At 32.2% G+C, this 16,114-nt stretch overlaps 1 protein-coding gene across 6 annotated transcripts in view; it reads right to left on the bottom strand.

Moving 5' to 3' along the window:
• Window positions 1-16,114, bottom strand: part of LOC114390967 (protein PIN-LIKES 3-like) — a 52,515-nt gene that overhangs the window by 24,465 nt on the left and 11,936 nt on the right. For 5 of the 6 annotated variants that reach the window (XR_003662043.1, XR_003662042.1, XM_028351930.1 and 2 more), the window contains exons 3-7: window positions 13,412-13,491; window positions 13,198-13,322; window positions 1,992-2,113; window positions 1,361-1,591; window positions 590-682 (exon numbers count right to left, since the gene is read on the bottom strand). Coding sequence is in view for 4 of the 6 variants with exons in the window: in XM_028351930.1 (XP_028207731.1) it covers window positions 590-682; window positions 1,361-1,591; window positions 1,992-2,113; window positions 13,198-13,322; window positions 13,412-13,491 (651 nt within the window). In the remaining 2 variants the exon portion in view is untranslated. The remainder of the gene's footprint in view (window positions 1-589; window positions 683-1,360; window positions 1,592-1,991; window positions 2,114-13,197; window positions 13,323-13,411; window positions 13,492-16,114) is intronic. The other variant, XM_028351931.1, reaches the window with a different exon arrangement.

The raw sequence follows: 16,114 nt of genomic DNA, 5'->3' as shown, positions 1-16,114 counted from the left end.
TATTAGAATTATAATGTTGTTAGAATATTTTTCTTATGGGAACTAGAAAGAAAAAAAATATGTCAAGTGATCTAAAATGAAGAATTTTTTTATTTAAGGAGAAAAATGAAGTGTAAAATTCTTTTCCGTAGGGATTAAAACAAAAAAAAAATGTATCAAGTATAAAGATCAAATCTAGTATCACTATAACTTTGGCAAACAACCATGATCAATTTGTAAAATTCTTTTTATGCATGGACTAAAATATAAAGTTTTCATACAAGGAATAAAACAAAAAAATAATATCAAATGAAAGGGAACAAATTTTTAATTTAGCAGTAAAATAATTTCCATGGATTCAATTAAAGCATTACTTAAAATATTGGGAATATATAAATCATCCAAGGGCAACTAAACCTAGGGATGCTAAATTTGTGCATTGTGAGTTGTGATATGCATCCCTAATTTACATTCACTCGTTACATAACAAGATTCATTAGAAGTTTACCCAAAAACAAAATTCAAATTAACTTTACTTCATTTAGTCATCTTTTGTTTATGACAATAGCATTCACTGAAAGTTCATGTCACAATGAAAATGAATGTTTACCACTGCAATTGTTGATGGTGTAAACACTGTCTCCACTTTGACATATCCCATGCATTTTGTAATTGAACTTGTAATGTTATCCAAGATTGGTGTCTACAAAAGAAAATGGAAAACGGTATTCAATAATCTTTCTTTTTATTTAATAAAATAAATTGAGCCTAGGTTAACAGAATTATAAAAGAATTGGATCAAGAAGTTATTATACATTGTATTAAAGTTGACCAAATGTTTTAATGTTTAATGCTTAACACTTCCACAATGGCAACTTCTTAAAATCAGTGTGTGGAGAATGCATAATCACATAAAGCTAAAAATGAAACCAAAAATATTGGATAATCCCACAAAACTTCGAATAGAAACAAAAAGTAATTGATTGTGATCCCTTTAATTATGAGATCTTGTGAATCTAGTAATGTTTTGAGATTTGAATCCCTCTAGGCTTCCATTCTAGTAGGATATAAGTACCAGAGTTTAAAAACCATAATAATGGCCTTGCTTAAAATTTTCAGTTGCATTTTAATTTAGATAAAGAAATATTTAGGAACCAATAACAAGCACCGAGCCTTCTATGCTTCAAGTTCACTTTATGAAAGAAAAAAGTCAATATAACTATTAGATAAAATTGTCATTTTAAGAGTGTATCATTATTTTTAGGATTAAATGAGCAGTTTTCATTTCAAACATGAAAGCATATCATAAGAGAAAACTTTGTTTAAGTAAAAATAAATCAATAGAAATACTGGATGTTTAAAGTTATATAGAAGTTGTGACCTTTCTCCCATTGTTGTCATATGGTAACTCATGATCCGGTTGAATGGAAAGGTCGTCAATGCTCACAGAGTCCGTTGAAGTTAGCAATGATTCTGTGATATTTGGGGGAAATCTTTCTAGGGTTCCAGCAGAACATATTACACTATCACTATTAATCTCTTTTTTATTGCTCTTATCCGTACTTGTATCCATGACGATAAACAGATACGTCCATATAAAAACTGTACCCACCTGAAATATTAAAAGGCACATAAAATTATGGCTTCAAAGAATATGAAAGTGGCAAATTCAATACAAGTACATTGTATAGCAAAGTTGGAATAGATACTCAAGACATTGCACTATTTTGGGGCAGATATAAGTAACACTAGTTTTAACTATGGAACATACCAAAATGTGTCCCATTAATTTTTATTACCTCTTTGATATTGATAGTAGTTACTTTATACATAAAACACATTGTGGAATTTATTCAAACTCACGAACATATTGAAAAAGACGGGTGATAAAGGCATAGCATGTCATTTGGTATATTGTGGAAACACCTTCAACAAGCATGTTAGCTTTGTGCTTAATTAAAAGCTATAATTTAACATAAATATATATTGAAATAAAGCAAACAAAGTCATACTCCTGTAGAAAATGCCGCATAAGCTTGTCCATAAGTTGAGCATGTGGATGAATCTCCAAATATACTACTGCTTTGTTCACAAACTGCTGGGACAATGATAAGAAGCATATTCCCCAAATTCCCTGTGCACAAGAATCCCCATGCACAACCACCCGTACATATAACAAAATGAAGGCAAAGGTGTTAAAGTAAATTATGCAACTTCAAACAATTGAATGTTTGCTAAATGATTATGAGAAATAATCATTTTTTAAGTTCCTTCAAAATCAAGAAAAAAATACAAAATTTAATTAGAATCTACCAAGAGTGTTAAGTACTATCATCCATTCACATATTGTTATATGTAATAAGTTTATAGACTTATATAATATTTATCTTAAAAGTCATACCTAAAATTACTTTTGATGAGTTAACTATATATAAAAACTTTATAATAATATACATGAGGATTACACTATAGAATAAATTAGTTATTTCACTAAAATAAACTAAAGAGAAAAGAATCAACTTTATCCTGAAACTAGTATTCTCTCTTTCAAGTGGTTCCTCAGGTTAAATAAACTACTTAAGTAGTCCTAAAAGTATCAAAATCATGTTAAGTAGTCTTTCAAATATTAAAAAAATCTTTCAAACCAATCCTTGAACTTTACTAATATTTAAATTGACGGACTAAAGACATGAATTATTAGTACTTTAGAGATTACTTGAATAATTTTATTATGTTAGGAACTATTTAGAAAAGAGTGTCATACTCACAAAATTGGTTGATTTATTCTAAGCTAAATGAAATGCATACTTAAATAGTTAATTTGGTCCTCAATAGTGTGAGGCATCGTCACTTTATTCCCTAAATGTAATAAAATAAAAAAAAAGTCTCTTGAAGTGCAATTCATCTCTCATTTTAGTCCAAAATTCAAAAAATCATGTGACTTAAGTGATAATGTTAACATACTTCTAAACACTAAAGTCATAATAAGTAATTAATTAAATTTAGGGACTAAAGTGATTGGATAGGGACTTATTTTAAATGTTTTTCACTTTTGGGGACTAATGTGACAACATTATACACTTTCAAGGACTAAAATGATGGTTTACTCAATTGCAAAACTAGATTCCACTTTCACTTATGTTTCAAGTTTGTAGAGAGAGAGAGAGAGAGAAAGAAAGCAAGAGGCATATAGGTAAACTATAATTGGGTATTCTACAATGTGTAGCTACCCTCATATTTATATTACTAGGTTAAGTATATACAAGCACTTAGGCCAAGCCCAAATACATACTAAAACCATTTTATTATAAATGACTCTAACATAAATGTCTCTAACACTCACCCTCAAGATGGAGCATAAATTTTAATCATGCACAACTTGTTACAAATAAAATAACTACAAACCCTATTCAAATCTTTTGTTAACACATATGCTAAATGGTTGGTTGTCTTGACGTAGCATATAGATATAAGATTTGTTATACCTTCTCTAAGATGAAATGACAATCTACTTCAATATATTTCATTCATGAAAGATCGAATGTGATGTGATATGTATGGAAGCTTGATTGTCACACCACAATTTCATAGGACAGGTATTAGAAAATCCTAACTCCTCCAAAATCTATCTCACCAATATCAACTTACAATTTGTATAAGCCATAGTCTTGTATTCTGCCTTTGCACTAAATCTTGCCACCACTCTCTCCTTCTTACTTTTCCAAGAGATCAAATTATCTCCAAAAAATGTGTAGTAGCCTCTTAGTAGATTAATAGTCCATAGGAGAGCCATCCCAATCTGCATCAAAGAAAGCCTCCGTTTGCATATGCATATCATCTTATTACACAATCCACTTTATCAATGCTTTCTTCAAGTACTTAACAATGCATATATGTGCTTCCCAATTAATGAGTGTTAGTTGGAGAAGACATGAATTGACTAAAAACACTTAGTAGAAAGTCAATATATGGCTTGTGACAATGCGATCATTTGGGGTTCTCCACCAGACATTTATATCTTTGTGGATTAGAGAATAGAACTTCATATGTTATCAACTTGACACTTGGCTCCATAAGAGTCTCACTTGTTTTATGGGAAGACTTCCATCAAACCAACCTCATTCAACAAGTTCAGAACATACTACTTTTGTGATATGAAGATCTTCTTCGAATACATAACTTCAATATCCAAGAAGTACTTTAAGGCCCCTAAGTCTTTAGTTTGGAACCGAGTTTGAAGAAAACTCTACAAGTTGCCAATGCTTTTGTTATCACTTTTTGTAATTACAATATCATCAACATACACCACAAGTAAAATGTTTCCAAGGTTAGTATTTTGATAATACATTGGATGATCACTTTGAGCCTACTTCGGTTTAAATACAAGGTCCTTACCCTTGAATCTCCCAAACCAATAGGTGATTACTTCAAGTCGTATAACAACTTTTTTAAGTGGAACAACTTGCTAAACTCCCCTTGATCCATAACAAACCCAAGTGATCGCTCCATATACTCCTCTTGTAAGTCACCATAAAAGCAAGCATTTCATATCTAATTGAAACAAAGGCCAATAGTGTGTAGCAACAAAAGAGAGATAAGAATACGAGCAAAGGTAATCTTAGCAATAAATGGAAAAGTATTAGTATAATCAACTCCATAAGTTTGAGCATGCCTCTTGTCAATGAGGCAAGACTTTAAACGAGCCATAAACCCGTCAAGATTCATCTTGATAATATAAACCCATTAGCACCAATAGTTTGCTTCCTTAAAAGGAAGGAAATTAAATTCCAAGTGTAATTTTTCTCAAAAGAGATTGGCCTTTAAACAAGCCACAAATCAATCAAGATTCATCTTGATATTATAAATCCATTTACAACCAATAACTCGCTTCCCTATAAGGAAATCAAATTCCAAGTTTCATTCTTCTCAAGAGTCATCATTTCCTCCTCCATTGTTTGTCTTGAACCACAATGACTAAGAGAATCTGAAAGAGATTTAGGAACAAAAATAGAATATAGGCCAACAATAAAGGACTTAGAGGTAGATGAAAAATGAGGAAAAGACATATGTTGATGCAATACTACCCCGCAAGGACATTGGATAGAAGACTCCAAGAAGATTAGGCCAGAGATGCAAGAGAAGACCATAGGGTACTCATGAGCCTTAGGATAGATTTAGGGCCCATGAGCTAAGTATGAGCCCGCTTAACTTTGTACATATTAGATTAATGTTTCATTATTTTTGTACCTTGTATTTAGGACTCCATAATTTAGTTAAGGTACCCTAGAAATGTAGGATTTTTCAGCCCTTGTATTTTATGGCACCTAGACTAGTTTTTGTATTAGGGGTAGTTTTGTAATTTCACATGCATTAAGTGAATATTTGATGTGTGTGGTTGGAAATAAAATTAATTGAATTGGGAGAAGCCCAATCCAATTAAATTTTAGAGGGGGAGGTGAGCATTTGTTTGCTACATCCCATTGCCACATCATATAATCACACTTTGTGTATGTCCTTCATGCTTTACATGCCTCATGATACCTAATCACACTTAGTGGAGAAACTTGGACTTGATCTTGGATTAGTGGGCTGAACCATAGCTAAAATTCACTAATCATAATTAGTGAAATTTTGTCTCCAAAATTTGGCTCCACAAATTCAATTTCAAATTCAAATGAAATTTGAATAGAAATTCAAATTTCCCTATAATTTTGTGTGACACTTAGGCTACAAATAGAGGCCATGTGTGTTCATTTTTTTCAACTTTAATCATTTGAGAATTAAACTTCAAATTTCAGACTTCTTTAGAGGCACTAAATTTCATGTTTTTCTCTTCCTCTCCCTTCATTCATGTTCTTCTACCTTCAAGCTTTTATCCACGGTTTCCTATGGTGGTTAGCTTCTTCTAGACTCATCTTCTACTTGAAGTGGCATCTCCATTCATCTTTCTCCTTCTCCATTCTGCTGCAATCAGACCTCAAGAAGCAAAGAAATCCATTGATAAAAAAGATCCAAGGCCTACAAGCTCCATAAGAGCTACACCATGTGGTATCAAGAGCATCTTCATCTAGATGATGTTCTTTTGTTTCCTCTATCTTCTTGTTCGGCGAATTATCCTTAATTCCTTGTTCTTCATCTTATTCTCCATGTATATCCTCCATTGTATTATATTTTGTTGTTGTTAGAGTAAATTCAAAAAAATTAACCGATTAAATCTTAGATCTACACTTGTTCTTGCATTTCTATGGTTCAAATTTTGTAGATCTACTCCTGAATCATATTTTTGTGTTGATTTTAGGTTCTATCATTTTTTATTCATAATATTCTTATGTTGAACCTTAGATCTAAATTTTCTTCCAAAATATTGATAAGAAAAAAAAACACAAAAATCTAAGTGTAAATCACTTAATCCATGTTGTCTTAGGGTCATGTTTATTCATAGTAATTGTCACATTATGTTCTAAATTTGTGTTGAATTTTTATTTTGTTGATTGAATTCTAGATACATTTGTTCGTGTATTCTTGTCATTCTTAGTCTATCTTTTGAATTTTGAGTCTAATTCATGCATGTTATGTAGTTCATAACATGTTCTAAATCAATTCCTAGTAGTCTTGTTGTTGAACTCTTTTTTTTTTCTAAGTTTTCTATATGATGGCTATGATGAAGTTGAGTTGTGGTGCGGAGTTGTGGCTGGATTTGTGAATCAAATAAGTCTTAAGCTCTCTTGAATTTTTTTATTCAAGATAATTGAGCATAAGCAAACACAAATTGTAATTATCCAAGCCTTAAGCAACATAAACACTACTCTTGATTTCTAGGTTGAAATCACTGGTGCTGGCAGCTTGAACTTATGAACTTGTATAAATTACTAGGAATTGGTCACTACGAATTTAGAGCTGAAAAGTTTACTGAATTTTCTAGACATCTGGACCAAAATAATAATAAAAAAAAAAGAGCCAACCGATTTGAATTAAAGGAAATAATAAGAAAAATCACACAAGTTGGCAGAAAAATCAGTGTCTAGGAAAATAAGTGAAAGGGAAGTGTGCTTGTTGTTTTGGCTCGAAATTTGTTCTATAATTGGTAGCTATTTTATACCAATCTTAGTTCTGAAATTTCAATTTAAAATTAGTGTGAAAAAAATTTCCAAAACTAGAGGTTTCTTGAGTCTTTTTTTTATAGTTTTTTTTACTGTACTCTAGAGTCATTCAAAGTTTCCTCTTTGAGTCCTAGCTTGCTTTTATGTGTTTTTCATTGCTTTAATTTTTGAATAATTCATGAAAATTTGTCTTGTTAAAACTCTATTGGTTTAGCTTTCATTTCATTTTTTTTGGTCTTTGGTTATTGCTTGTCTCTTTGTTTCCTTGTTTGTGAGTTTCCGTATAGGGAATTGGAAAGGAGGATTAGTGCTATCCATTGAAGAATTTGAGTCAAGAAGCAAGGGGAAAACCACCTTAAAAGCTATTGGACTAAGAAGCACTGCAAATTGAGTGAATCGCCAAAGAGAGAACAACCACCAAAATTGAGGACCTTTTTTGTAATTTTGTAATTGACAATTTACTTACTTTCATTGCTTTCAAATTTTGTAACAAAAAGGCCTTTCATTGGAAGTAAGTTGGGAGCCTTCAATAGGTCACCCTACTTCCATTTGTGTGTAACAATTTTAGGCAATTTGTCCCTTAGGATTGTGAGTGTTTTTTTGGGAACCTTAAATGTGGTCATCCAAACACTCTTAGGACTCGCCTACTTTAATTTCTTGCTTATTTTCATAGTTTATTTTCTTTACTAGCCACACCTAGTTTACCTTGTTATTGCATAGTACTTTCTTCTTTCTTATCACTCTTATCTTGAGTTCTTTTGGAACCTTAGCTTTTACCTTTTTTACAAACGCCCAAAAAGAAAGAACCACAACTTAGGAACGAACATGAGTCATCATTCATCTAGTGTCAATGGTGAGGGTACTAGTCATAAGGACCCTCTATCTAGAATCTTAGATGAGTTGAGTTCCCTTAAGTTATGGAAAGAAAAACTAGAAAGAAAAGAAAAGGGAAAAGAGAGGATAAGAATAAATCAAGATGAAAGGGAACAAATAAGAAAAGAAGAAAGAAGGAAAATACAAAAAGAGTTAAGAAAAGAAAAGCATGCCTCCTATAGTAGTCATAACTCTTGCAAGAGCCTAAGTGAAGAACTTCGTGACTATTATGAAGGAAGGCATATGCCATATCTTAGACCTCACTCCCATAGGAGAGAAAAGGAAAGAAAGTCTCAAGAGGCTAACATTAACCTCCCATACTTCCATGGGAAGGACAATGTAGAGGCTAACTTAGATTGGGAAATAAGGGTAGAGCAATAACTTAAAAGAAAGTCTACTTCAAAATCTTATGGCTCTCACTCTTATCCAAAGAAAGACCAAGGTCAAGGCATCTTAGGGGTGACACCTTCTAAGCCCAAAGATAAGGGGAAGACAATAGAAAAGCAACCCCTTAAGGCTAGTATGCAAGAGAAGACTAGCTCCATGAGGTGCTTTAAATGTCTTGGAAGAGGACACATTATTTCTTAATGTCCCACCAAGAAAACCATGATTATGAGGGGCCAAGACATTTATAGTATCCAAGATAAGGCTACTACTTCACCTTCCTCTAGTGAAAGTGAAGAAGAAAAAGGGGAAGAATCTAGTGAAGAGATCTACCCCCAAGAAGAAGGACAACCTTTAATGGTTAAGGAGGAGTGTAAAGAGGTAAGTGTCTCCTCCAAGAGGTTAGCTAAGAAGGAAAGGCATTTTGAAATAAAGACAAATATTAAATAAATTTCTCCTCTTAGACAACCTCCATATTTTCTCCTTTTTAAAAAGACACTTGTTAGCATTGCCACACCTCTTAGGCATAAGTTTATTCCTCAAGTAAAGGAGTTGTTGGATGAGGGTTTGGTTTGCAAGAGCTTAAGTCCTTGTACTTTGTTGGTGCCCAAAATAAGTATTATTAGGCACCAAATCTCTAAAATAGGTGGTATGATGAATGTTTTGAGTGGTGCAACACTCTTTTGTAAAATCACTTATGCACCCAATATCTTCATGATTTGTGTACATAGGGACTCATTAGGTAGGTTTGTTCTTATTTTTAGTTTCAATACAAACTTAGGTACTCATATGAGACACCTTAGGTTTGTCATACTTTTTGGTAGGAATAATCAACATGAAAATACAGAAAAAGGTATGTTTTATTTCATTACTTTTCTTAATTTTTTAAATAGTGATCAAGGGGTTCCCATGAACCCTAAGAGAATAAAGGTCATTCCTGAGTGGCCCACTCCACCAAGTATAAGAAAAATTTGGGGCTTCCATCACTTAACAAACTTTTACAAAAAGTTTGTCCCGTATTTTTCTATAGTTGTAGCACCAATCATTGAGTTGGTGAGGAACCATGTTCCTTCAGGGGAAGATGCACAAGAAATGGGTTTTCAGACCTTACCTTACTTCAACATACTAAGCACCACTAATACATATGTTTTTGTTCTTTTTACATGTGTTGAGTAAAAAAGTCCAGAGTTTCAAGAACCTCGGGATTTGAGGTCAAATCCTTTTCAAGGGGGAGGGAATGATGCAATCCTACCTCGCAAGGACATTGGATAGAAGACTCTTAGAAGATTGGGATAGAGATGCAAGAGAAGGCCTTAGGGCTCTCATGAGCCTTAGGGTAGATTTCGGGCCCATGGGCTAAGTATTAGCCCACTTATCTTTGTACATATTACATTAAGGTTTCATTATTTTTGAGCCTTGTATTTAGGGTTCCATTATAAAGGTAAGGTACCCTAGAAATGTAGGATTTTTCAGCCCTTGTATTTTAGGGCACCTAGACTAGTTTTTGTATTAGGGGTAGTTTTGTAATTTCACATGCATTAAGTGAATATTTGATGTGTGTGGTTGGAAATAAATTTAATTGAATTGGCAGAAGCCCAATCCAATTAGATTTTAGAAGGGGAGGTGAGAATTTTCTTGCTACACCTCATTGCCACATCATATAGTCACACTTTGTGCATGTCCTTCATGTTTTACATTCCTCATGACACCTAAGCACACTTATTAGAGAATCTTGGACTTGGTCTTGGATTAGTGGGCTGAACCATAGCTAAAATTCACTAATCATAATTAGTGAAATTTTGGCTCCAAAATTTGGCTCCACAAATTCAATTTCAAATTCAAGTGAAATTTGAATAGAAATTCAAATTTCCCTACAATTTTGTGTGACACTTAGGCTATAAATAGAGGGCATGTGTGTGCATTTTTCAACTTTGATCATTTGATAATTAAACTTCAAAGTTCAGACTTCTTTAGAGGCACTAAATTTTGTATTCTTTCCTTCCTCTCCCTTCATTCATCATCTTCTACCTTCAAGCTCTTGTCCATGGCTTCCTATAGTGGTGAGCTTCTTCTAGACTTATCTTCTACTTGAAGTGGCGTCTCCATTCATCTTTCTCATTCTCCATTCCACAGCAATCAGACCTCAAGAAGCAAAGGAATCCATTGATGAAGAAGATCCAAGGCCTACAAGCTCCACATGGAGCTACATCTTGATCCAAGACCTCAAAATTCGTAGTGACCAATTCCCAGTAATTTATACAACTTCATATGTTTAAGTTGTCAGCACCAGCGATTTCCACCTAGAAATCAAAAGTAGTGTTTATGTTGCTTAAGGCTTGGATAGTTACAATTTGTGTTTGCTTATGCTCAATTATCTTGAATAACACAATTCAAGAGAGCTTAAGACTTATTTGATTCACAACTCCGCACCACAACTCAACTTCATCATAGCCATCATATAAGAAACTTAGAAAACAAAAAAAAGAGTTCAACAACAAGACTACTTCTCGAAATTGATTTAGAACATGTTATGAACTAAATAACATGCATGAATTAGACTCAAAATTCAAAAGATAGGCTAAGAATGACCAAAATACATGAACAAATGTATCTAGAATTCAATCAACAAAATAAAAATTCAACACAAGCTTAGAACATAATGTGACAATTACTATGACTAAGCATGACTCTAAGACAATATGGATTAAGTGATTTACACTTATATTTTTGTGTTTTTTTTTCTAATCAATATTTTGGAAGAAAATTTAGATCTAAGTTTCAGCACAATAATATTATGAATGAAAAATGATAGAACCTAAAATCAACACAAAAACATGATTCAAGAGTAGATCTACAAATTTTGAACCATAGAAATGCAAGAACAAGTGTAGATCTAAGATTTAATCGGTTTATTTTTTTTAATCTACTCTAAAAAGCACCAAACCATAAGACAATGGAGGATATACATGAAGAATAAGATGAAGAACAATGAATTAAAGAGAATTCACCGAACAAAAAGATAGAGGAAACATAAAAACATCACCTAGATGAAGATGCTCTTGATACCACATGATGTAGCTCCTATGGAGCTTGTAGGCCTTCCATCTTCTTTATCAATGGATTATTTTACTTCTTGAGGTCTGATTGTAGCGGAATGGAGAAGGAGAAAGATGAATGAACATGCCCCTTCAAGTAGAAGATGAGTCTAGAAGAAGCTCACCACCATAGGAAGCCATGGATAAGAGCTTGGAGGTAGAAGAAGATGAATGAAGGGAGAGGAAGAGAAGAGCATGAAATTTAGTGCCCCTAAAGAAGTCTGGACTTTGAAGTTTAATTATCAAATGACCAAAGTTGAAAAAATGCACACACATGACCTCTATTTATAGCCTAAGTGTCACGCAAAATTGGAGGGAAATTTGAATTTCTATTCAAATTCCACTTGAATATGAAATTGAATTTTTGGAGCCAAATTTTGGAGCAAAAATTTCACTAATTATGATTAGTGAATTTTAGCTATAGTTTAGCCCACTAATCCAAGATCAAGTCCAAGATTCTCCACTATGTGTGCTTAGGTGTCATGAGGCATGTAAAACATGAAGGACATGCACAAAGTGTGACTATATGATGTGACAATGAGGTGTAGCAAGCAAATGCTCACCTCCCCCTCTAAAATTTAATTGGATTCAAAAGAGGAATGTGTAACCAAAGAAAAGACATTGGTAAGATTATCCACCTATCAACTAGATAAGATTTGATATCCAACCACCTCAAACTCCAAATCAAGACCAAAAAGCTAACTCATGAATATAAACTTCTTTTGTTGGTTCACCATGTCCTCTATAGATTTTCAAATGAGGAAAGAAGTCCATCAAATTTTATAGACTTCTTTTGTTGTGTCACCGAATCCCAAAAAATATGATTTTTATTTTCCACGATTCACACCGTGTTTTAGCCACCCAAAATAATCTTTCACCCCTAACTATTATGGTCAGCCTTCTATATGATTGTTGGTATTTTTTTATAGCTACGACTAAACCCTACTTAATTCTATGATACCATGTAAAAAGAGATAGAGAGAGAAACTAAATAAACAATAATTAGATACTATATTATATGTAAATACCCTCAACTAGATAAGATTTGAGATCCAACCACCTCAAACTTCAAATCAAGACCAAAAAGCTAACTCATTGATATAAACTTCTTTTGTTGGTTCACCATATCCTCTATAGATTTTCAAGTGAGGAAAGAAGTCCATCAAATTTTATAGACTTCTTTTGTTGTGTCACCAAATCCCAAAAAATATGATTTTTATTTTCCATGATTCACGCCATGTTTTAGCCACCCAAAAAAATATTTCACCCCTAACAATTATGGCCAGCCTTCTATATGATTGTCGGTATTTTTTTTATAGCTACGACTAAACCCTACTTAATTCTATGATACCATGTAAAAAGAGATAGAGAGAGAAACTAAATAAACAATAATTAGATACTATATTATATGTAAATGCCCTCATATTTATATTACTAAATTAAGTATATAAAAGTATTTAGAATAAACTCAAATACATACTAAAATTATTTTATTCTAAACCACTCAAACAAAGTCCAACCCAAACTACAACTCTTTTTTCTCTCCTTATCTTTCTCCCAACTGCAATTAAGAGAGACCTCATTAGTGAAACCAAAAACCACACTAAGACACAATAACCAATATATGACAATAGAAATAATGCAACAAAACCAATGATAGTCCATTTCAAATAATCACAGATACAACAAGGAAATAATGTGACAATGAAATAATAATAATAATAATGTGAAAAAAAACTATTTAGTCAAATTTGAAAGGTACCAACCAGCAGTGCAGCAACCATTGACAAGACCCCGGAGGTGTTTGGGGGTTTTGGCGATTTTATTAAGCATCCAACCGAGAATGGAGCCAACCACTAACGTTAAAAATATATTCACCAACAAAAACCACCTGAAGATAACATAACATTGATAATTAACACACACACATATGATATAATAAGAAACAAAAGATGAAAGGGTGATTCAAGAATCATTCACATTTCAACCAATCGATTGAACGTGATTGTCTCGGCCAAATCAGCAACAAGGAGCGCCGGAGTGAAGATGTAAAACACAAGCTGTTCAACCAAGCATGTGCATTAGGAATTAAAGCACTTAAATGTTTGTCAATGTACATGTGAATTGTAATAATAAAGTCAAAGGAAATTATTAGGTGTGGGCACATGTTGGATCCTCACAACAATCTACATGTTGGAGGGGAAAGTAAAGAAAAACAATCTATGTTATTATTGATACAATATTTTCTTTATATTTTTATTGTATTATTAATTGAGAAAAAACAATACGCACTAATAACATGTGATTTTAAATTGCAGTTGTAGTCATAGTTGCGATGAGTAAAAAACCCTTTATGTTGTAGGAAATTGCTAGAAAGTGTGACCCTAATTACAATTGTGGTGTGGTTAGTCAAAAAATCTTTACATTGTTGTCACAAATGTGGATATGGCCGCAATTGCACTTGTAAACCGTCATTTAAAACCATGATTCAAAGTATAAAACAATTTTACACTCTCTTCAAAGTCATATAAATGATTATTTGTAATTAAATGACAGTGTAACTGTTTCACACGTAATTGTATTAATTACCTCTCATATTTTTTTCTTTTCTTTTTTGTTTATTGTAAAATTTGTTAAGCAAATAATTGGATAAATATCATTTCTCCATTCTAAGATATATTAAAAAAAATTACTTCATTCATCTTATATCTTCTTTCTCATGCATTTATTTTTATATCTCATATGTTAATATATGTGTGTGTGTGTGTGTTTTTTCATAAAAAATTGAATATTTATTAATTTTATATTTTATAGATATAAAATATAAAATCTTCTTCATTATGTTATATTTCTAATTATATCATGACCCCTTGAATTAAAATTATAATTCCACTCTTGATTAGAATAACATAGAACCATTTGAGGTCAATTTTTTTTTATAAGTGTGAGGTCATGATTAAGAGAACCATTTATGGTTAAAAATTAAATCTTTCTTTTGTAAGCATTCAATTTTCATCCTTTGGTACTTGGAAAATATTTTTTTCATACCCCAATACTATATATGAACCTTCAAAATTGAAAGATACTAACACATAAATGGTTTTTCTTCAACACTTTTCTTTGTAGCCTCTCTCGATCACATGAATCTCTTTTTAATTCCTCGTTGTCTCTCTATCATCTACTCTTTTTTTCATTTCTTTCTTTAATACTTATGTTTTTTGCTACAAAGGCAATAAAATATGAGAGGGTCCAATTTATGCCACAATGCAACAAATTGTCAATATTCAAGCAACTCAATGTTTAAAATACATGGACTCTAGCCAAAAGTTTCGGTGATAACACGTAGACAAATCAAGGTCCAACAACCCCTAAAATTAGTTCATGGATTAAGCCGTATTCTAGTTTTGTGAATTGCAATGTTGATGTTGCGTTTTCAACTCATGATCAAAGCAACAGTCCAGGAGTATGTATCAAGGATGAAAATGGTTCGTTTGCTATGGAAATTTCAGCTTAGACCATATGTCAAGATAGGTTTAAATATGTTTTTAGTCTGTCAAATTTTGGTCATTTTTTAAGTCCTTCAAATTTAAAGTTGGGTTTTTTAGATAGTGAAATTCACATAATGCTCTTTTTAGTCCCTCTGCACAGTATAAACCAAATGGAGAATAAGATATTCACAACTTTTGACAACTTTTGACCACCAAAAATTAATTTTTATTTTGAATTTTAAAGAACGATTTTTGGCTGTTTAAAACTTCCAAAATCAAGTCAATTGTTTTTTTTTTTTTGCAAGGCAAAAGATGTATATGTATATACAATAGTAAAAAATTGTCACCAAGAGTGATCAACCATATGATTCAGTGCAAGAATTATCTCATTACTATAATACAAAGCTACGAATCCCTGCCCCTATATGTCAAAAAATGTAAGTCCACCCAACATTAAAAAGCATCTATAGAAGAGCATATAACAACAAATTAGAAAATTCTAAATTCTTACGACACAAAACATCCCCACATTAATGTCTTCATTCTCATCACTAAAGTCGAATTTCATCCGGCTAAATTACCCAAGCAGCTCAAAGGATCAACATGAGCAACAATGTGAACAACATATAGGCCAAAGCTTGAAGCTCAAGGAAAAGCTTGAAGATGTTTTGAATTTTACATTCCTAACTCCCTTGAGTGGCATTTGTATTTGTTGTTATCTTGTATGTTGCATTTTAGTACATATGATATTTGTATTGCATTATTCATCATCATGGTTAGTGTGAAGAAAAGTTTCTAAGTTAGAAAAGTTTCTTCAAGAGGCAAAAACTCTTTGTTTTAATCGATTACAAGTCTATCATAATCGATTCCAACAAGATGTCTGAAGCATGAAGAATTGAGTCTCGTATTGATTTAATCGATTAATGATATCTCATGATCGATTACACTGTTGTTTGAGACTGACTAATTTATTCAGGAGTCTCTGCTTTAATTGATTACCAAATGGTTTAATCGATTACTTCTCTCTCGCTTAGTTGTTCAGAAGTGAACAAGAACACTTTAATCGATTACTTTGAGTATTTAATCGATTACATTTTTCTTGAGTTATTTCCAGATGCTAGTAAGAACACTTTAATCAATTAAAAAGATAATCTAATTGATTACTTTGTTGAATTAATTGACTACTTTGTAGATT

Source organism: Glycine soja, chromosome 16, assembly GCF_004193775.1.
Source record: "Glycine soja cultivar W05 chromosome 16, ASM419377v2, whole genome shotgun sequence".
Lineage (NCBI taxonomy): Eukaryota > Viridiplantae > Streptophyta > Magnoliopsida > Fabales > Fabaceae > Glycine > Glycine soja.
Note: the sequence above shows the minus strand (reverse complement) of the source record. Positions and strands in the feature narration are given on the sequence as shown.